The sequence below is a fragment of the Equus caballus genome, chromosome 6 (assembly GCF_041296265.1).
Source record: "Equus caballus isolate H_3958 breed thoroughbred chromosome 6, TB-T2T, whole genome shotgun sequence".
Taxonomy (NCBI): Eukaryota; Metazoa; Chordata; class Mammalia; order Perissodactyla; family Equidae; genus Equus; species Equus caballus.
Window position 1 is genome coordinate 9,005,242 of NC_091689.1, and position 21,030 is coordinate 9,026,271.

The following is a 21,030-nucleotide window of genomic DNA, read 5'->3' on the forward strand; positions in this document are numbered from 1 at the left end:
TCTCTGTGTCAGCCTAGATTCTGTGTTTATTTTGTGCTCCCCAGATGTCCAAAGCTGCTCCGGCCAAAAACGGTGGCTGCAGCCCCGCCTCCGGGATGCACCCTGGATGTCAATGATCTCCAGGTCCAGAAAGGGGCCATTCACATCCAAGCCTCATACTGGGGCCACAGGTGAGGGGGAGCCCTGGAGCCCTCAGGAGGAAGGGAGCTGGAGCTGCAGAAAACGCATTCCTGCATCAGGAGAGAGGTCCTAGTGTCATGGACCACCGGGGTCACTGGACTTCGGAGAGAGTGGTTACTGAGGTGTGGAAGGGTGGCCGACAAGAGAAAACTGTTTCATCAGGGTAATAATTAAGGAGCAACCCCCTTCCTACTCGCCCCCAGGTTTAAGGTTCTAGTGGGTCGAGGGGCAGGGGATCACATGTGGTTGGACAGGGCTGCGGGCTGGCTGGAGCCGTGTCTTGGGAGCTCTGGGCCCTGACCCGGCTCGCGGGCAGGTCGCGGAAGGAGCTGCGCGAGAACGGGCCGCCACGAGTGCTGGAGCCGCTGAAGGACGTGGTGCTGATCGAGGGCAGCGCAGCCAAGCTGACTTGCCGCATTTCGGCTTTCCCGGACCCATTCATCCGCTAGAGAGAGGACGGCAAAGAGCTGCGCGACCGGCCCAAGTATCGTTACATCTTCGAGGACCCTGACGTCCTCGCACTGCTGGTGCGCGATGGCGAGCTGGCAGACCTGGGCCAGTACAGCATCAACGTAACCAACCTCTTCGGCTAGGGCTCCGACTCGGCGCGCATCCTCGTGGAAGGAATGCGCGCCCCGGATGCAGTGCCACTGCGCAGAGCAGCATCACCCCAGGGGCGCCCGCAGCTGGGTCCAGCCGCGCGTTTACCGCTGGGCCTAGCCGAGTCCAGATGCGGTGGGGCCCAAGCCAGCCCCGGGCACAGCCTGGGGCGCAGCGCAGCGGCGCGCGGGCTGGGTAGTCCTTCCCTACCTCAGGATCTGGTCCCACTCAGACTGAGAAGTCTGCTGTGGGCTTTGATCACTTGATTCCAGGGACCAAAGGTCACAGCGAGCCTGACACAGAGCCAGGGTTAGATTCCTAGTCTGGCTCCCAACACAGAGCAATTTCCACTACCCGGAGCTGTCTCCAAGGCACAGCGAGATGTATGAACATTCCCGGGCTTTCACCCGTTGTATCTCCGTTGATGCTCCATTCAACCCTGCGGAGAAGGAGGAGCAGCTATCAGTCCCATTTAACAGCCGAGGAGATGAAGCCCCAGAGAGGATACAGACTTGCTCAGCATCACACTGCGCGTTTAAATCAAATCCATCTCGTATTTAGGGCGGGGTATTAGTTGGAGAAGTGATGCCCAGCCCCGCCTCATCTCTAGGTCCCTCACTGAGACGCATTCCCTTTCCCTTCCTCTAGTGTCCCCAAAGACTCAAAAGGGACCGGATAACACTAAGGCGCGCAAAGGCACCACGGTGAGGCTGACCGCGGAGATCTTGGGCGAGCCTGCGCCCGACGTGGTCTCGACCAAGGACGGGGAGGACAGCGAGGAGGACGACAGACGAGGGCGGGCACTTGCCGCAAGGGCAGGGCCTGGAGCTGGAGCCTGGGCTGGACGGGGCCCAGAAACCGGGAGGGCATTGGATGGGGCGGGGAACTGGGAGGCGGAGAACAGAGCTGGCTAACGAGCCCGGCCCAGGGCGCGTGTAAATTGCCCCGTGCCGACCCCCTCATGTTGGCAGTACCACCACGACCCTGACCATTCGTCCGGCCACGCCCGAGGACAGCGGCAAATATGAGGTGTACGTGGAGAACAGCCTGGGCACGGACCACAGCTTCGCTAGCGTGGACATGGCCTGAAAGGGACCCTCAGACCTTTCGCCCTGGCTCCCAGCCTGGGCGTAGACGGGACCGACAACCCTCCTTAATAAAATCTTGCTTAATAAAACTGCTCTCTCTGACCCTCTGCGTCTATTCTGTTCCTTTGCGACGCCATTTCCTCTCCCCCGCACCCACACTCACACTTATTCCAGACCCACACACCAAGGTCACAGTGTTGGGATCAAAATGTTTGCAGAGTGGCTAGTCTAGTGCTTCATTTTACAGACAGTAAATCTGAGATAGGCATTCGGTCACGGTCGGAAGCTCCTTCTCCTACCAGCGGGACCCGCAGAAGAGTCTACGACTCCGCCTTCTCTTCTCTTTTACACCTCAAGCCCCACCCTCTCGTGGTGGGGCGGGGGTGGGGGGGGGGTCTGCGCCCTGGCCCCGCCCATTTCAAGACTGGGCACACCTCCTCTTGTCTCTAGCCCGGCTTCTCAGCGTGACCTCGTTCACTACTTTGGCGGCTACTCCTTAGCCGGTTGCCAGACAGCTCCGGGTCCTAATCTTAGGCTCCAGCCTCTGCGTCTCAGGCCCCACCCTTCTTCTCATTTAGGCCCGCCCCCTCCATCCCTTGGCCTCGCCCCCGTGCCCTCACACTTCTCTCCTCACAGTCAGAACTAGGGGAAGAACTTAAGAACTACAATTCCCGGCATACGCTGCGAAGGAGTTCTCGCGAGTTGCGAGAAGACACGTGCGCGGAAGGAGCAAGCATAGCGGAGGGCAGAGCCGGAATAAAGGGGGCTAGTGGTAAAGATGTTGATGGAGGGGTGCCGAGACGAGGGGAGGGCGGGGGACGGGCCCTAGGTCGAGGGCGAGCTCGGAGGTGCGGGTTGGTTCTCCGCACGTCCTCTCCTGTGTTGGTCCCACAACCCCTGGCTACGCAAGGCTAAGGTTTATAAGGTAGAGTCAGTTGTGGGGTTCAGAGGGTCAGCAGTCAGTCCTCCAAATTCGGAGATTCAGCGCTTGTCGTCAGTATTGGGACTCAGGGGCCTGGTAGGTTCAGTGTTTGGGACGCCAAGGGAATCTGTCTTTTGATTCAGACTTCATCACCTAGAGGTTAGTTTTAGGATTCAGGTTCAGCACGTAGAGGGTTTTTGCTAGGATTTAAGATTCATCAGATGCGGATCAGTGTTAGTTCAATACTTGGGGTTCACTCAGGATTGCGGTTAAATAACTGGGACTCAGGCTCTGAGGTTCAATATTCAGGGTTCATTTTGGGGATTCAGGGCTTAACATGTAGAGTGAAGATGCAACAATTTGGGAATCAGTGGGTTCCGAGTTTTGATTTTCGAAGTTTAGGGTCTGAGAAGGGGGGGGTCTGTTGCTGAGTTTGTTGACTTTGTGGCCAGAGGCAAGTCTGTTAAGGGTCAAATTGTGGGATGTGAATTTCAGAATTGGGGAGGAATCGCTGGGGTATGAAGCCTTCTGCATTCTGGGTTGAGATTTGAGATGTGTGGGATTTGTGAGGTGTGTCCAGGGAGGTACTATACTGAACTTTGGATTTACATCCTGGGAGAGGGCTGATGGTTGCTATTTGGGGCTTGGTTGGGGTATGAGTGGGGTTCTGGGTTGGGATGTGAGATCTGAGCTTGTCTTCCCCATTGGGATTTGAGGTCTAGGGTGCAGTTGCCATCATGCTGAAAGCTGTGATCCTGATTGGAGGCCCTCAAAAGGGTGAGGAGCCAGTGGCTGAGGGGCGAGGTTGGGCTGGAGTGGTTGGTGGGTGGGGCAGAGGAGGCAGGAGGCTGAAATATGCTTCTTCCTTCTCCCAGGGACCCGCTTCAGGCCTTTGTCTTTTGAGGTGCCCAAACCCCTGTTCCCAGTGGCAGGGGTCCCTATGATCCAGCACCACATTGAGGCCTGTGCCCAGGTAACCTCATAAATTCCCCTCTCCTACCTCACTGTCCGCTCATCTCCTTTGTGGTCTGTTTTCCCCTTTTCCAAACATGACCCCTTCCCACCCAGCATAACGCCAGGGACCACCATTTACAAATGACGATGTGAATGGCGCCCCTGGAGTTGTGCAGTGCTGTCTTCTAATCTAGTCTCTCCTCTGGCCTCTTCTTGCTCAGATTTCCCTCCTATTTTTAAAGCACAGAATGTGAGGTCAGGCAGGAATCTTAGAGACAGTGTAAAGCTGTAGCATTGGAAACCTTAATGATAGCCGAGCACAGAACTCATTTTTCGCACTGGAGCTAATTGCTTTATTGCTTCTGGTCTGGGGACAGGCCGGGTTTTGTTTGAATCCAGTCTTTGACTGCTGTAAGGACTTGAGCAAATTTCTCACCCTTTCTGAGCCTTAGTTTCCTTATTTGTAAAGTGGGGGTGATTAGACTGACTTTGTGGCATGGCAAAGCCTGGAGACGGTGTTTGTAAAGCCTGGAGTACAGTGTAGGCATTTGATACATGGTCTCCTTCCCTCAAGCTCAGAATGACAGATAATAAATATGGGGGCAAATGAATGGAGTACCCTTGAATGCAGCTTGGTAGGTAAAATCTTTCCTGGGGTGAGCCCCAATTCAGAGGTGAGGTCGGGGGAGGGAGGAATAGAGTAACAAAAGATGGAAAGATTAGGGACTGAGACTTCCTCTAACTTCCTCATCGTCCAGAGGAGAAGTCAGACCAGAGCGGTAGAGTGAGTGCCCAGGGCCCCACAGCTGAGACTGAAACTGTGGTCTCTGGGTTTCTGGGCCAGTACCAGGGGTTTATCCAGCATTCCCTCCTATCAGATATTCTTTCTTCCAACTTATCCCTTGTCCTCAGGTCCCTGGGATGCAGGAGATTCTGCTCATTGGCTTCTACCAGCCCGATGAGGCCCTTACCCGGTTCCTAGAAGCTGCCCAGCAGGAGTTTCACCTTCCGGTCAGGTGTTTGTGCCCCTGGGCTGTATGGGGTGGGGGGTGTACCCCAGGCCTCTGAGTTCTTGGGAGTGGGTTGAGTCAGCATTGGCCAGATGGCACCGTCACACACGAGGAGGGTTCTTATTTGGGCATCTCGGAATCACTAAATACATTGAGTTTCTCTGTGGGCCTTGGGCAGCTGTGCCCCTGAGAGGAGGAGGGGTCACAGTGCCCCAGGCTCATGGGATCTGTCTCCTCTCATCTCATTGAGCTGGCTCTGGGGTCCCTGGGGACAGGTACCTGCAGGAATTTGCCCCCCTGGGCACAGGGGGTGGTCTCTACCATTTCCGGGACCAGATCCTGGCGGGAGGCCCTGAGGCCTTCTTCGTGCTCAACGCAGACGTCTGCTCCGACTTCCCCTTGAGCGCTATGCTGGATGCTCACAGACACCAGCCTCACCCTTTCCTGCTCCTCGGCACCACGGTGAGGGGGCGTGGAGAACTGGAGGGTGTAGAGGGGGTGATCCAGAGAGGTTCCTGGAGTGAAGGGTGACAGGGAGGCGGGGGCCACCCGGGGAGTTCACTGGGAACAGGCATCAGGAGAGAGATGGGCCAGAAGCCCAGCGGCAGTGGAGGTGGCAGGCGGTGGAGACCCTGAGCCCTTTGGCTGTTCAGAAGCAGGGAGGGGGAGGGCAGCTGTCAGTTCTCACCCCTGCTGAAGGCCTGTCAGTGGCAGAGCGGAGTGCCAGGTGCTATGGGGGAGGGAAAGAAAGAAAGAAAACAGACCGTGCTGCCCTGGAGCAGGCGGGTCACCGTCTCCGTGTGTCTGTCTTTCAGGCTAACAGGACGCAGTCCCTCAACTACGGCTGCATCGTAGAGAATCCACAGACGCACGAGGTGAGAGCAGAGAGGGGCTGGCTGGGTGCCTTCTCATCGTTGCCCACCCCTCAGCCTCTAGAGAATGCTGCAACGCTATGGGGTGGGCCTCAGTCCCGTCAGACAGGTGGGATGCACCCTCACTTGTTCATCTCATATCCCTTTAAGAAAGATTGGCAGAGGAGTAGCAGTTCATTTCCATGAGTGTGGTGCTCCCATGGATGTATGCACTCGGGGTGCTGGGGGATCACAAAAGGGGGCTCAACCCAGCTGTGCCTGAGCGGGGGTGGGGAGGGCTCCCTGGAGGAGGCGAGGTCTGAGCTGAGTTAAATTTGTCAAGATGAAGGAGATAGCAAGGCATTGCAGGTAGAGGGAACGGTATGTGCAAAGGCACAGAGGCAGGAAACAGCATAGCGCCTGCAGACTTATGGAGGTGGGAGCATCATGGGCAAGGCAGAGGGTCTCTGTTTGTGAAATCCCCTGTTCTGGAGCCTAGCCACCTTTCACACACACCTTTTATTTGTTTAAACAGCTTTAGTATTAAAAGTACATGTGAACATACACATACATAGACACACATATATTTTTAAGTTTTGTGCTAGGCACTAGCCAGGTGTGAGAGAAACAGAGCCCAAAAGACGCAATCCCTGCCCTTCAGGAGCCCTCAGTCTAGTGAGAGAGATGGTCAAAAACCAACCGTTGCAAATGACACAAGTGCCGCGGGGGAGGTGTGGCCAGAGGACAGGGGTGCCTGGAGCTGAGACGCTAACTGTGGAGCAGACAAGAGCAGACTCAGAGGGAGTGACAGTGCCAGCTGGGTTTTGAAAGCTGAGTTTTCCAGATGAAGAGAAGGGAAAGGGCATTCCAGGCACAGGCAGCAGCGGCACGGAGCTGTGGCCGGGAGGTGGGGAAGATCTGGAGGGAAGGGCGTGGGGTTCAGACTGAGCTCGAAGGTGAGGGTGAAAGGCAGTGGCACGATGCACTCCGCATTTTAGGAGGACCAGCCTGGCAGCAGGGAGGACCTGGAGATCAGAGGGGCTCAGGGGAAGGTGGCAGCCATCCCTCCTCTACTGCACCCAGCGCGCTCTGTCCCCAGGTCCTGCACTATGTGGAGAAACCCAGCACGTTTGTTAGTGACGTCATCAACTGCGGCATCTATCTCTTTTCCCCGGAAGCCCTGAAGCCCCTTGGGGATGTCTTCCAGCGGAATCAGCAGGATGGGCAACTGTGAGGCGGGCCCCATGGCCCTCTAACCCCAGGCACCCCAGTCGCAGACCCCCCAGTCTCCGCAGGCTTCATCTCAACCTGCTCACCTTCCTTCTCCCCTCTCCCTTCCATTTGTCATCTGCACCCGAGCCTTCCCGGTCCCTCCCCTTCTAACCTGATTCTGTCCCTCTTCCTTATCCATCCCAGTTCCTTCTCTGTCACCGCCTGCCCACTCCCCTTCTGGTCCATTTCTTTCAAGCTTTGAGTGTCCCAGAGATGTCTTTCAGAACAGACGGCAACACACACACTTGGGTGCACACACGCTCGGGTACAGACACAGAGACACACACGCACGTACACTCAGGCGGAGGCTACCCTTGGAGCATAGCACCCAGAGCCCTGCTCATCGTAAGCCACAATCCCCAGCTGGTCCTCCTAGGCCTGGACCTGTTCCCTTCTGTGGATTCACTCCCCGCCCATCTCCCCATGTTGTGCCTCATTCACTCGGCCATCTTCTCACTCCCTCCCATATCTTTGCTTCTCTCTCCATCTCTCCTGGCCTCTCTGTCTGTTTCTGCTGAGCGGGCATCTCTACCATCTCTCTCTCCCTCTCTTTCTGTGACTGTCTCTGCTCTCACCAGCTGCCTTCCTCTGGGGTGAGTCTGTCTGTGTTTCATTCCATCCAGTGAGAGGGAGGGTGTCTGGGGGCAGGGTTCGGAGGAGGGGGTGGGGAGGAGAATGTGAAAATGGGGGAAGCCAGGTGTGGTTGAACTCCTTGGACATGGGCCAGGGATGGGCAGTGGGTCTGTGGCTGGGGCTCCCTGGGATGCACCTCAGCTGGGGGGAGGGGTGACGTGCGGGAGCTGTCGGAGCTCCCTGGGGTGTGAGCATCCCTTTGGAGAGGATCTGACCAGACCCGGAGAGGTGGTGGGATTCCCTCCGCTTCCTGTCCCTGAGAGGCTGTTGGCCCCCAAGACGGGCTCAGCTGGGGAACTGGTGTCAGCATCCCTTCCTTCCTGGCAGGGAGGACTCTTCCGGCCTGTGGCGGGGGGCAGGTACCATCCGCCTGGAGCAGGATGTGTTCTCAGCGCTGGCTGGGCAGGGCCAGATCTACGTCTACCTCACTGAGGGTATCTGGAGCCAGATCAAGTCTGCAGGGTAGGGGAGGGGCCTCCGATGGGGTCGTTGGGTTGCCTGGGGGTTGCGGCTTTGGCCCTTCTGGCCCCTGAGCCCCTGCTCCACTTTGTGGCCCCCAGCTCAGCCCTCTATGCCTCCCGCCTCTATCTGGGCCAGTACCAGCTCACTCACCCAGAACGCCTGGCCAAGCATACCCCAGGGGGTCCACGGATCCGAGGTACCCACCCTGCCAATTCCTAAGCTTCGCCCCCACCCCAGCACCCTCTGCCCTCAGAGCCCTGACTCCTGATCTCAGATCCAGAGGTGAAGGCTTAACCCTGCCCTCCCTGGACCAGGACCAGAGTTTGGGTTCTTTGTCCCCAGTCCTCTCTTCTGCTTCTAGGAAACGTTTATATCCACCCAACGGCAAAGGTGGCCCCGTCGGCTGTGGTAAGTGGTGGCCCAGCCTGGGGAGGAAAGGGGCTGTCAGCACGGGTGGGTTGGCATGGGTACTCCTGAGCTTGGAGTGCTGGTCTCTCACTTTGTCACAGCCTGTCTTGTGGCTTCAGGCAGGTCCCTTCCAGGGCCTGCTTGTGTGTTCCATGAGGGGGTTGGACTTGGGGTCCTCCAAGCACCCCCAGTTCTTATGGTATGTACTCCTCTCCACAGCTGGGCCCCAATGTCTCCATCGGGGAGGGGGTGACCGTGGGCGAGGGTGTACGGCTCCGAGAGAGCATTGTCCTCCACGGAGCCACGCTGCAGGTAGGCACGCGACACACACAGCACGGCAAGGTGCCCCTGGAGGCTGGGGAAGGGCTGACCCCCCCGGGCTCTGCATCTGGCCCCTTCTCACCCCTCACCTCGCACGTCCTGTTTGGCAGGAGCACACATGTGTTCTGCACAGCATCGTGGGCTGGGGGAGCACCGTAGGGCGCTGGGCCCGCGTGGAGGGTACCCCCAATGACCCCAATCCCAACGACCCCCGAGCCCACATGGACAGTGAGAGCCTCTTCAAGGATGGGAAGCTGCTGCCTGCCATCACCATCCTGGGTATGGCTTCCCAGGGGACCTGGGTCTGTGAGAAGCCTCCACAGGTGATGGCCACGCTCTGTGGGGAGCATTTATTCGTGTGTGTGTGTGTGTGTGCCTGTGCACGCGTGTGTTTATTCCTTTAGCAAACGTTTACCAAGTGCCTGCAGTGTGCCAGGCTCTGTGTGTCGCTAGGGGGCATGAGGCCAGAGCACAGATGGTCAGGGAGGTATCCCTCCTGGCTGGCAGTGGCCCCCAGCTCCTTGTCCCTTACCTCCCTCCCCATGGCCTCCCCTGGCACCCTCGTCCACCCTGCAGGCTGCCGCGTCCGGATCCCTGCTGAGGTGCTGATCCTGAACTCGATTGTTCTGCCACACAAGGAGCTGAGCCGAAGCTTCACCAACCAGATCATCCTCTGAGGGGGGCTGCCAGAAGGCCCCCCCCCCCAACTCCTCCTCACTCCCCTCGAGGCTACTGCCTGCATGGCCAGCCTCGGGCCAGAAAGGACTGGAGGGAGTCAGGCAGGATCCTCACACACCGGCAGCAACGTGGGTGCAACGTGGGTGGCCAGGGGACTCCTGGCCTCCCTCTCCACTCCCTAATAAACCCCCGTGAATCTTGGAGCCAGCACGGACTCCGCTTGTGCCTGGGCTGGGGGCGGAGGTGGAAGGGGGGGCAGCTGAGTCAGGCCCCCCCACATTAGCATTTAAATTGGAGTCGTTGCTGCGGGCTCATGAATAATGAATCTGGAGCCCTGGTAAATCTCCCCTTCCTACTGCCTCAGCCTCCTGCGCTGCTCGGGAGGAAGGCCCTCCAGGCTCCCAGCCTGCCCGGCCCCCACCTTCACCCCTACCCCGACGCTGCCCGCCCACCTCCCGGTTCCTCTTCACTGGGCCTGCGTCAGGATTCCCAAAGGAAGGGGTGAAGGATTTCAGTTGGGCAGTGGGTTACGGATGGCAGGGACTGGGAGCCACAGGGACCAGGAGCCACAGGCCCGAGGTTGGATCCCTGATCCTTGCTCTTGTTCCTGCCGAGCCCGCGCGGGCCTGTTTTCTGCTTTGCCAGCTCCATCTGTTCCTAGCCTGGCTTTTGGCGGGTGGGGTTTCTTCCCCGCCAGAGGCCTGGTGTGTCTCCTACTCCCCCGGCAGCCAGGGCAGACCTGAGCCCGTGCCTTTCTCTCCAGAAGCACAGTGGGAGGCGCTCTTTTCTGGTAGGGGAAGGCCCCAGCCACCTCCCACCACCCGGGTTCTGCCCTTTGGGAGGTCTCAGGCCTCCTGTCCACATTCCTGGAGCCCCAGAGAAACCCAGCCATCTCCCATGTTGCCCATGACCCACTCATGCCCCTCCTGGGGCCCCCCCGTTCCCCAGCTGTGGGTGCCGAGCTTAGTTGCCAGATGAGCTGGTAATGATTGTAATCTGCTAATTGAGAGGAATCTAATTACCCGAAGAGAATGGGGGGGCAGGGCGTGGGTGGGAGGGAGGAGGGGGTCCTGGCAGCAGGCAGGGGTGTCAGGCGGCAGGGTGCCGGGGCCTTGTTATCAAGCACCAGGTCTGGGACAGAGCCCAGGATTTCATCGCTTCTCAGCTGGGCAGTTGGGAAGATGTGCTTTCTCAGGAGCTGGGCTGAGAGTGACATGGGGATCCGCCAGGTGTGACCTCCCAGCCCCTCAGACCCTGCAGGCTGTGTGAGAGCCGGTGTGAAACCACCCAGGGATTTAGCGTCCCAACCTATAACCTGCCCTGACTCAGCCCCTTTCCCGTTTCCTCTGGTCCCTGCCTCCGGCCCAGCCCTTCCGTCATCTCTGCGTGGGGTTGGGAGGCAGCTGCAGATGCCTGAGCCTGGGGTCAACCCCCTGAGGAAGGGGCTGGGAGAGGGGTGGGCTGTAAGGCCAGGGGCCGGGTCCCTTGCCTCTCCTCCCCCAAGTCCTGACCCTCCTGTTCCAAGTGGTTGGCAGAGGCCATGGCAGCTCCATCATAAATATGATAATTTAATTATTTTCTCAGCAAAACACCGTGAAATCCAATAAGTCTGTGTCAGGCCCTGGCCCCGGGGACCCCCCTCCTAGGCCCAGTGAGGGGTGGGGACATGGTAGGGAGAGGCACTGAAAGGCGACAGGGTCAGTCCTCGAAGTGGGAGGGGCTAGTGAAGCTGAGGTCTTTGCAACATGCCCCCCAGGCTGATGGAGTCACTGTGTGTGTGCTCAGGCGGAGCGGGGTCTGAAGAGAGAGGTTTTAATGCCCCCTCTCCTCTCCAGCCCTTGTCTGCCCTGGGAGAAACCCAGCGCCCCCTCCCCATCTCCAAGGACACAGCTCAGGGCCTAGGGTGTGGGAGCACCCTTCTCCACCACCCCTGGGACCTCATGGGCCCCGTAGGGGTAGGGGGTGCTGGCCCCCGGGAGGGCTTGAGAGAGGGAGAACCGAGGGAACTGGGGTGGGAAGTGGGGGATGAGCGGTGGGGGGGAGGCATGCGGGGGAGGGGTGCGCTCCTGCCATTAGCGCTTTTTTCGGTTTCCATAAAAAGATTATTCTGTAAAATCAGCGAGGGGGAGCGAGCTGGGGGCCGGGGAGTGGGGCGGGTCCCTGGCACCAAGCTGGATGGGGCGCCAGGGGGGGAAGCTGGGGACGGGGACTGAGCGTGGAGAGAAATTTGGATGGGCTTCAGGAGCTAGCCAGCGGGAGAGGCCGAGCCAAGAACACAGATGGGGGGAGGCTGGCCAGGACGGGGTGGGGCGAGGGCGGGGCCCTCATCTCTCTCCTACCCCTTTGGCGCGGCTGCCCCGGGCCCCCGTCCCACCCCTCCTCCATCCCCTCCCCCCCGGCACTTAGCAGCCATTATCGGGGGAGCAGATTGAGCCCCCTCCCCCTCTACGGGAAGCAGGCACAGCTGGGGCCCCGCCACATCTGCCGCATCAGCACGGAGCACAGCTGGGTGTGCCCAGAGCCACGCTCCCCAAAACACAAAGGGGGGGGCGGGGGCCAAGGAGAGCCCAGACCCCTGAGACAGACACACTGACACCTCTGCCAACAGACATATACTCTTCGAGGCGAAGCTACACCCACCAGCACACACGCTCCCTCGTGCGCAGAGACAGAACTGACAAACACGCTATTACTCTGCCCCGCCCGCCGCCCCCGCTCCCCTCCCCTCACCCCCTCCCCCCTTCCCTTCCTTCCCTCCAGGCTCCCCTCCGCCACCTCGGTCACCTCTGAAGCGCCCTCGGCTCTCCCCTGGAAGGGAGCAGGGGCCTCATCCTCCCCAAGCGCACCCTTTTGGGAGGCTTGGAGAACAGGAGGGCAAGGGGTGGGAAGGGGCATCCGGGGCAGAGACCTAAGCCTGGAGAAGCCACTGCCCTCCCTCCATGCCCATCCGCCTCCCCACAAAGAAGCCCCACTGCAACGCTGGTCCTTGCCACCCTGGACATGATGGGGTCTCCACCCCAGAGCAGGCTGGCTGGACACCCTGCAGCGCGGTTCCCCTGACCCTGTGTTCCATTGGCCACCTCTAGGAGGCGCTGCGTGCCCTCAGTCTCTCGCCGTGAGAGCAGTGGCTCCCAGAGCTGGCCCCTGCCGCTTCCCACCCCCCACCTGAACCATCCGCCGGTGCCCCATCCTCAGCAATGCAACCATCCGCTTAGCTCTGCTACCCGTGACATGCGCAGGGGATGGGGGCTCGCCAGTGGCAGAAAAGACCCCCTCCCCAGAAGACAGGATCAGGAGTCCCTGCTTTCCTCTTTCCCAGGCTATGACCACCTCTTGGTCCTTGGTTATAACCCGCCTCTTTCGCAGCCCTCGCTTCTCCCACTCATCTCCTTGGCCCCCGTGTCTTGCCCTCAGCCCTCTCCTCCCCGTGGTGCCCCCGTGTCCCACGCCGCGCCCCCGCCCCTGCCCCTCAGAGCTTTAATCCCTCCTGCTGCTGTGCCGCCTTATCTGCTCCCAGCAGCTTTCGCTGCTGCAAAGCCCTCTCCCCCTCCTTCTCTGGATCTTCTCCCTCCTTCCCTGGCTCTCTCTAGTCTCTGACGGGCCCCCCTACTAGCCTGTCTCTGCCTCTCAGGCCCCCATGATGGCTCCGGGCTGACACCAAATCTGCACCCCAATGCCCCTTGCCCTCTCCAGCCTCTGTTCTGAGGTTGCCGGCTGCCCACCCACTCCCACACTCGCCCTTTCCCACCCCAAACCCACTCCCACAGACCCCACAGACTTGGTCAGTTTCTGTCCAGCCAAGATTTTTCATCTTCCTTCCCTGCCCTCCCTTTCCTGGGCCCCTCCCCAGTCTTACAGCTGCCCCTCGATCTTGGACCGGGTCCCCTTCAGTCCCAGTGACCCACTGCCTGGGCATCCCCAAAAGGGGATGGGGAAGTGTTGATACTGGCCACAGGAGAGGGGTCAAGGCAAGGCCGGGTGGGGGGTGCAGAGTGCTGGCGGGCAGTCGGGGTAGGGTCTGGCAGTGGGTCGCTAACCCTCTCCAGCCGCCTCAGATCACGTCTGGGCCTCCCCACCCCCCTTCTCTGGGACTCTCATTAACCGCTTCTCCTGCCTCGTCCGCGGCATAAATAACCCAGATAAATCAGCCGCCGTCCGCCCCCCGCCCCTCGGCCCCCGCACAGCCCGTTTGTCACCGCTGCTCGCTCACCAGCCAGGCCTGGCCCAGTCCCGGCCTCCACCCCCCCCATCCTTGTCCCTTCCCGCCCACATCTGTCCCACACTGGCTCATCCCGTGGTCTGCACCAGTGCCAGGCCTGGGATAGGTGTCTAGGCTGGGGAGGGTTGCAAGGTGTCCTCTGGGAGCAGGGAGAGGCTGGGGACTCTCTAGGAGAATGCTGTCTAGGAGTTTAGGGGGCACATTATTTATGAATTGGGCCACCCAGGCAGGGAGTCTGGGGCCCACGAATGATGGGAAGGGGCAAATGTGGCCCCGCATGGGGTCTCTTGCTGGGAAGAGACCACACCAACAGCCTGGGGGCAGAAAGGGCCTTGGAGGCCCCCTGGGAACCCCCAAACTGGATCCCGGGAGGTCTCCGGGTCTGCCTGTGGGCATTTTGCCCAAATTAATCCTCCACACCCCCTGGTCCCCCTCACCCTGTGCCCCCTAGTCCCAGGCCCTGCCTTGGCAGGCTGTACAGATGCCACTCTCTCTCTCTCAGTTCATCCACCATTCCCTTTCTCGCTCTCAGAAAGCCTAGTTCATCTCTGGGGGGTGGGGGTAGCTGGAGAATTGGACTGGGAACAAATCCGGGGAACAGGGATGAGTGGAGTACAGAGGACACCTGGCTAAGGCTTCACAGCCTGACCCTGCAGCCCCCTCGCCCCACGTCCCACACCCACACTCCCAACTCAGAGACCCTGACAGCCTCACCCCCAGCTCTGGTCTTGGCGGGCCACACTTGGCCCTGATGCTCACTGCAGGGGGCAGCTGGTCCCCTGGGAGTGGGTGGGCAAAGCGGGGAAGGGATGGGAGAGCTTGGGCGAAGGGCTGGGGCTGGGGGTGGGGAAGAAGCTGGGCCGGGCCCCAGGGACCAGCTGGGCAATGAGCCGGGGAAGCAGCCGGGAGGCTAAATGAGGGAGATTATCACCCAACTGCAGCCGGGCAGAGAGGGAGGCAGGCAGGGAAGCGGGGAGAGGGAGGGGAGAAGGACGGGGGCCAGAGGGAAAGGGGGTGTAGGGAGACAGAGGAGACTGGCAGAGCAGGGGGAAAGGCCACGCGATGGGCTGAAAGGATGTGGGGGTACTGCTACTGAGCATCACCCAATTCCTGGGGGTCTGGGAAACTGGAAGATGGGGACTGGGGACAATTGGAGACAGCTGGCCGTGGGGCACTGGTGGGGGCGGTGTGCAGCTAACTGCTGTTCCACTTCCCAGTGGACTGGAACTCGCCTCTCTACCCTCCTCCCCCTCCTCCTCCCATACTGGGGTACCACCCAACTTCATTCCTTCTGGAGGTTGAAGGCTTCCTGCCATGCCCTCAGGAGGAAAGAAGGTGTGCTTTGGCCTCATGATGGAGGCTAGTACGTTGGCGGAGTATAACCCCATGATCTCAATGGATGGCAGGGCAATTTACGGACACGCACTGCGTCCAGGGTGGCCAGGAAAGCTTTTGGGGGCAGCTCCCCGCTTTCTTGGCAGAGCCCCAGACTGAAGTAACCTTAAAAAAGCAATTAAATCACCTTTTAGAAAAATACCTAGTAAAAAAAATCGATACTAGGAGAAAGGGGAAGAGAGAGGCTGGGGGAGGACGAGGAAGTGGGGGAGGAAGGCTGGAAGAGTCTGGAAGTCTAGCAGGGAGGGAAGAGCATGGGAGGAGCCTGCCTGGGCAGGGACCAGAGAGAGGGGCACCGCCTGTGGTCACTTGGAGACTCTGAGGGCTAATTCAGCAGCTGCTTCCAGTGCAGACCCCACTATCCCCTCTGGGAGGCTGTCCGATACAGCCCCTCACCCCAGGAGTCTTATCTTCCCAGCTTGGGGAGCTGGCTTGTGGGGAAGCCCAGCCAGCCGAGGGGGTCCCTGAGGAATCTACTTTGATGAGAGTCTGGGGACAGCACCAGCAGGGTGCCACGCATGGCCAGGGGTATGTGTGTGGGGGCTCCATGCTGGGGTGATCTGTGACTGATGGGGGCATGACCTGGGTTCACAGCCAAGGGTGGGCAGAGTGGCTCCCTGCCCCCGATGGCAGCCATCCCTGGGCCCCTCCTCCTGGGCCAGGCAGGGGCTGCGACCTGAGGGGCAGGTCTGACGCAGGGGAGGGGTGGCCGCTGGGCAGCGGGTGGACCTCGGGCTCTAATCCCCAGCAGCTGCCGTTTCCCTCAGATCGATTCCCTCCTCACTTTTTTTTTCAGCTGCTGGTTTCGCGGCTCGGATCGATGGAGCCGCCTCCCCCGCCCCTCTGAGCTTCCTCTCCCTGCTGCTCATTAGCGCCCCGATTAATCAGCCCCCCCTTCCCGCCTTGGGACAAGTGCTTCCTTCCCCGTGAGGGCTCAGCCTCTCACACGGCCCCCCCAGAGCACAGTCTGCTCAGTGTGACCGCCCCCACCCTGGGGGCACCGAGGCAGCTCCTCCTGGCCTGCCAACAGGGGAGAGTGGCTGTCTGTGGTAACAGCTCACATGCAGGCTTCCCCTCCGCAAGACAGCAGCCGTCCCAGGGCTCCCCTGCCCCACTCTGCCGGGGGTCCCCAGCCCTCCCTCCCAGTCAAGCCCAGCACAGCTCAACTCCCTCTGACATCCCCATTTGGGCTCTTCCTCACCCTCCATTCCACACCCTCCCCCACATCATTACCTCCTCTCTGCTCCCTGGCCTGCTCACCCAACACCCTCTCCCCACCCCCAGCCTGGCAGTGGCAAGGGATTGGGGGAAGCAAAGTGGCCACAGATGTGCAAGTCAGCCAGGGTGCCCTGTGTCTCAGACACATGAGTGACTGAGTTTGGGGGTGAGGGCACAGTGGTGGAGGGGGCGGCCAGCATCCCAGAGTAGGCAGGGGTATGGTGGGTGTTGAAGTCGGAGTAAAGCTCCAGGGAAGCCGAGAATCTCGGTGGACTCACTGTCATCCTCTTGTCTGTCTTGCCTGCCCTCCCCTCCCTCATTCAAACAAGTGGCTCTCCCAAGGAGTTTCTGGAAGCTGCTGTGAGTGGGGTGGTGGGGTCAGGTGGTGGCTGGGTACTGGAGTCAGGAGTCAGGGAGGCCAGGAGGTGGGGAGGTGGAGTTGGCTGCCCCTTCCTGGGGTGTGGTCCAGAAAAGTGGCAGAATGGGCTCAGGAGTCTGATGCAGCACCCTGGGTGGCCCAGGAGTGGGGCCACCTGGGGACCCTATGAGTGGCTAGGGTATAGCCAGAGTTTGGGGGACAGCCCGACGAGGTCTCAGGCAGAGACCAGGGATCCCTGTCCTGGGCTGGGGGCTGCCCCCTCCCCTGGCCTGGCTCCTGTCGCCCGTGCCGCCGTTGAAACGCTGTTGACATGTCCTGAATTATTAAGCACGGGGTGGGCTCCGGAGCACATGCTGCGCGGAGCGGCTGGGGCTGCGCGGCGTGGCGGAGCAGTGCTCGCTCCCTCGCTCACTCGCTCGCTCGCAGGGACACACGCAGGGGCTGACAGCTGTGCTGGTGCTGATAAGGGAAGCCACAAGGAGACGATCGAGGAGAGAGACAAGCGGCAGCAGAGGCAGCAGCGGCAGAGGCAGCACCAGGGCTGCGGGGCTGCTGGGAGTGGGAGTGACTCCCCCACCTCAGGCCCCCACCCTGTCCCTGTCCTCCTCCCGCTTGCCCTGAGTTTAGAAGAGCAGCCGCTGCCACCACCGCCACTCCGGAGGGCACCAGGGGCTGCTGGCCAGGGAGGGACAGGGGCAGGGAGGCTCTGGCCAGTCCCAGCAGCCGGGGACAGATGCCGATCGAGATTGTGTGCAAAATCAAATTTGCAGAGGAGGATGCGAAACCCAAGGAGAAGGAGGCAGGGGATGAGCAGAGCCTCCTGGGGGCTGCACGGGGGGCAGCAGCCCCCCGGGACCTGGCCACCTTTGCCAGCACCAGCACTCTGCACGGGCTGGGCCGGGCCTGTGGCCCAGGCCCCCACGGACTGCGCAGAACCCTGTGGGCACTGGCCCTACTCACCTCGCTGGCTGCCTTTCTGTACCAGGCGGCCGGCCTGGCCCGGGGCTACCTGACCCGGCCTCACCTGGTGGCAATGGACCCTGCTGCCCCAGCCCCCGTGGCGGGCTTCCCGGCTGTCACCCTCTGCAACATCAACCGTTTCCGGCATTCGGCACTCAGCGACGCCGACATCTTCCACCTGGCCAATCTGACAGGGCTGCCCCCCAAAGACCGGGACGGGCACCGTGCCGCCGGCCTGCGCTACCCGGAACCAGACATGGTAGACATCCTTAACCGCACTGGCCACCAGCTTGCCGACATGCTCAAGAGCTGCAACTTCAGTGGGCACCACTGCTCCGCCAGCAACTTCTCTGTGGTGAGTCCTGCCAGCTGGCCTGCCTGGCCTGGGGTGGCCAGAGGCTGGCAGGGGGTGGGGTGCACGGGGGCATCCTCAACAGGGCTTCCCTTCCTTCCGCCACCAGAGGCTGGCCTCGTGTCTCCCCGCAGCCCGGTGTTTCCCTCTGGCTTCCCGGGCGTGGAGCAGGGGACACTCACAGGGGCTTACCCGGGCGCTGCCGCTGCTCCGCTTCTTGGCGCTGCTGCTCTGCTGCTGCAGTGCCCAGGTCTGGGGCCGGGGGGCCTGGAGTGGGCCCCGGCCCTGAAGCTGGTCAGCTTACAGGGAAGGGATGCCCCATGCCAGGGCCAAACCAACCGACCCCCACTTTTCTCTTGCTCCCTTTTTCTTCTGTGGCTACTGGGCTCTTCTCCCCACCAGATGAGGGTGATGGGGAGAGGGGGTTTGGGGGGCTCCAGCAAGGGAGAGGCTCGGGGCTGCCTCTTGGGGAGCTGGCCCGACTGGCAGGCTGGATAGAGACGATCTTCGTGTACACTGGGTGCCAGTGTCTCCTCTGTCTCTGTGTCTCTCACACACACCCCCTTTCACAGACTCCCTCACACATCCCTCTTTCATGCTGCCCCTCCGGCTTCTCCCGCTTCCCAGCCCTCCCTCCCTCTCCTGGTGCTGGCTGCTCCCTTGCGCGGCTCTGGCTTACACTGAGAATCACTCATTCATTCAAGTGCACGGCTCACCCTCACTGCTGCCCAGCACACACACACACACACCCCTACTGCTCGGGGACAGTTTCCTGCACACTCACACACTCTGTATCCCTGTCACTACACTCATGTGCACACCTGCACACCCACACACCCAGACATCTACTCATCTCTGTGCCCACATCCCAGCTCTTACTTAGCTGCCGAGGACAGGGTCACGCTGTGGGTGCCATCCCCTCTTGTGAGCCCCCCCATCTAATTCAACCCGTGCTCCCCATGCGGGGACCGCTGGCGCCATCTCTCACACACGTGTGAACGCAAACACACATACTTTCACTGAGAGTGGAGTGTTGGCTTGGGCTGCCCTTCCGTGCACACCTCCCACAGTCAGGTGTGTGAGTGCTGGGGGTGTGTCTTGTCTGCTGTCTGTCTGTCTGACAGTGCTCCACAGCCACAGGGTATCTATTATTCCTGGTGCTGAGACGCCTGTCCCCAGTCCCCAGCTTACTCCCAGCATTGTGGACGTGTGCATTTTCATCCTTGTTACCACTGCCCGGTGCATACACGAATACGTGGTGTCAACATGTAGCCCACTCCAGCGGCCAACCCCAGAGATGGGGGACTTCCCTCCTCATGGCCCAGCCACCCCCTATGCAGGTTCTCATTCACTCCCTGCCTCAGTGTCACCAGGAATCATGCTTCCACTCGGTTCCTGGCCACCACCATCGCTGCAGCCTCTGGGTCCTCCTGCCATTGGGTGGGGGGAGTTGGGTAGAAATGGAGGAAAGGGCAGGAGGGAGAGAGTTGTACTGGGAGAGGAGTCGGGAGGTGCTGGCCTATCCTCCGGCTACACAGCCCCCTTCTGGGAAAAATCACCAGTCGGAAAGCCAGGGCTGAGGGTCCCCGAGGAGGAGGTGGGGCACAGAGTGTGAATGTGGCCTCTCGGATCCGTGGGGCTCCTCTCTGCGGCAGCTTCACCCCTCTGAGTTGGGGGGGACAAAGTCCAGTCTTAGCAAGTGCTGTTGGGGGAGAAATCAATGGAGGCTTTGTGTCCCGGTGGGAATTTGTGTCCCAGGCCCCGGCTGGGGGTGGAAAGGAAAGGGGAAGAGTCATGAAACCCCAGTGGGAGTGAAGGGGGAGGAAGAGATGGAGGGGCGAGGAAGTAAGGTCAGGGGGACAAGGGTTTTCTGCCTGGCCTCCAGGAAAGGGGAGGTGACCAGTGGATATGGGAGCAGAGAGTCCCCTGGTCAAGGCTGGCCAGTCCGTCTGGACCAGAGGGTGGCCAGGCAGGGGTGAGGGTGGATCCCACAGGCCCTTTTGGACCCTGGGGCTGGAGAGAGGAGGGTAGTTGATGTTTATGGGCCTCAGCTCTGGGGCTGTGGCAGGACAGTGACGGGCAGAGGAGCAGAGCAAGCATCGGGGGACAGGAATTCCCCTTCAGATCCTGCCCCCCCGACCCCCACCCAGCTTAGACCCCATACCCTTCTGCCCACACCTCATCCCCCGTCTGCTGAGTGTAACTCTCCCTGGACCCAGCATTCTAGGGCTAAGTCTGCTGCAAAAGCACTAGGAGCTAGGGTTAGGGGCTGAGATGGGAGCCCAGGATCATGGCAATGGGGAAGATGTGGGTGCGTGGTGGGGGCAAGATTGGAGAAGGGGTATGGAGACAAAGACACAGGGTCTCTGATGAGGACATGAGGTCCGTAACAGACTCTGTGGTGAGAGCATGGAGCCCATGATGGGGATTTGGGATCCATGGCGGGGAGATGGGTACAGGGACCAGTTGGTGGGGAACCTGCCAGGGTGGGGGTGGTGAGCTGGCCAGTGACAGCAGCAGGCTTTGGGTAAGGGGCTGTTACATGTTTTCTGTTGATTTCCCTGTTTCTTCCTTCCCACTCCCCACTCCACTGTGACCTTTCCTCCGGAATCCAAGTTAATAAATGTCACATTTTCCAGCCTATTTTTATTCCGGGTAATGCACCCTCCCCCAGTCCCCTAAGCTGCTGCTCTTGCTTCTGTTACCACTGCAATTGCTCTCACCCCCACGCTCCCCAATATCCCCTCCCCTCCTCCCAGCCATTCACTCACTCACTCAACATGGAGTTCTGAGCGCCTACTGTGTGCCAGGCTCCCTGCCAGGTGCTGTGGGGGAGAACAGAGAAGGAAAGCCCTCGGCCCCCGTCCCTGTCCTCAAGCAGCCTATAGTCTGGTGGCGGAGAAGACAGGGGGACACTCAAAAGCTTAACCAACCATGCAGGAGTTAACCAGCCCTGCAACGGTGTCATGAGGTGCCAGGATGAAGTGCCAAAGGAGGTGCATGTAGAGACCGAGCCTGAGCTTAGAGAGAGAGGCCACTCTAGGCTGGAAAGGGCTGGGAAGGCTCAGCGATGAGGCAGTCTGGCGAGGCGTGGAGAGGACAGAGGGACGGGGGAGTCGAGGGCTCCT

The 21,030-nt window shown here is 60.4% G+C and overlaps 3 protein-coding genes and 1 long non-coding RNA gene across 11 annotated transcripts in view; 3 read left to right on the forward strand and 1 right to left on the reverse strand.

Moving 5' to 3' along the window:
• LOC138924735 (uncharacterized) lies at positions 1-18,516 on the reverse strand. The gene is made up of 2 exons (XR_011439846.1): positions 18,085-18,516; positions 1-1,219 (listed from the first exon to the last, which is right to left on the reverse strand). It is a non-coding gene; the product is annotated as an uncharacterized lncRNA (long non-coding RNA).
• SPEGNB (SPEG neighbor) lies at positions 45-1,961 on the forward strand. Its single transcript, XM_014740335.3, is given in 5 exon segments — positions 45-70; positions 72-170; positions 497-824; positions 1,440-1,581; positions 1,742-1,961. Coding segments are annotated over 5 exon segments (723 nt in total). The 3' UTR covers positions 1,870-1,961.
• GMPPA (GDP-mannose pyrophosphorylase A) lies at positions 2,378-9,586 on the forward strand. Of its 8 annotated transcripts, none has more exons than XM_070269321.1 (13): positions 2,378-2,640; positions 3,507-3,567; positions 3,666-3,763; positions 4,657-4,760; positions 5,030-5,216; positions 5,570-5,629; positions 6,705-6,835; positions 7,838-7,972; positions 8,071-8,168; positions 8,334-8,380; positions 8,600-8,692; positions 8,812-8,980; positions 9,278-9,586. In XM_070269321.1, exons 2-13 carry the CDS (start codon positions 3,528-3,530, stop codon positions 9,376-9,378), a joined length of 1,263 nt encoding a protein of 420 aa, XP_070125422.1. In that variant the 5' UTR covers positions 2,378-2,640; positions 3,507-3,527; the 3' UTR covers positions 9,379-9,586. The 8 variants fall into 8 exon arrangements, with proteins under 8 accessions (XP_070125422.1, XP_070125426.1, XP_005610689.1 ...); XM_070269325.1 differs by having other exon boundaries at positions 2,557-2,640; positions 6,705-7,470; XM_005610632.4 differs by having other exon boundaries at positions 2,573-2,886.
• The window catches only part of ASIC4 (acid sensing ion channel subunit family member 4), a 23,556-nt gene continuing 17,820 nt past the window's right edge, over positions 15,295-21,030 (forward strand). The window contains exons 1-2 of the mRNA XM_070270511.1: positions 15,295-15,521; positions 15,790-17,905. Of these exons, the coding sequence (XP_070126612.1) occupies positions 17,324-17,905 (582 nt within the window). The 5' untranslated portion in view covers positions 15,295-15,521; positions 15,790-17,323. The remainder of the gene's footprint in view (positions 15,522-15,789; positions 17,906-21,030) is intronic.

Bases quoted from the DNA above. Each gene is read 5' to 3' on its own strand.
- GMPPA (XM_070269321.1), top strand. From the start codon at position 3,528: ATGCTGAAAGCTGTGATCCTGATTGGAGGCCCTCAAAAGG. The intron at 8,381-8,599 runs GTAAGTGGTGGC...TCCTCTCCACAG, and splicing joins AGGTGGCCCCGTCGGCTGTG to CTGGGCCCCAATGTCTCCAT. The intron at 8,693-8,811 runs GTAGGCACGCGA...CCTGTTTGGCAG, and splicing joins TCCACGGAGCCACGCTGCAG to GAGCACACATGTGTTCTGCA.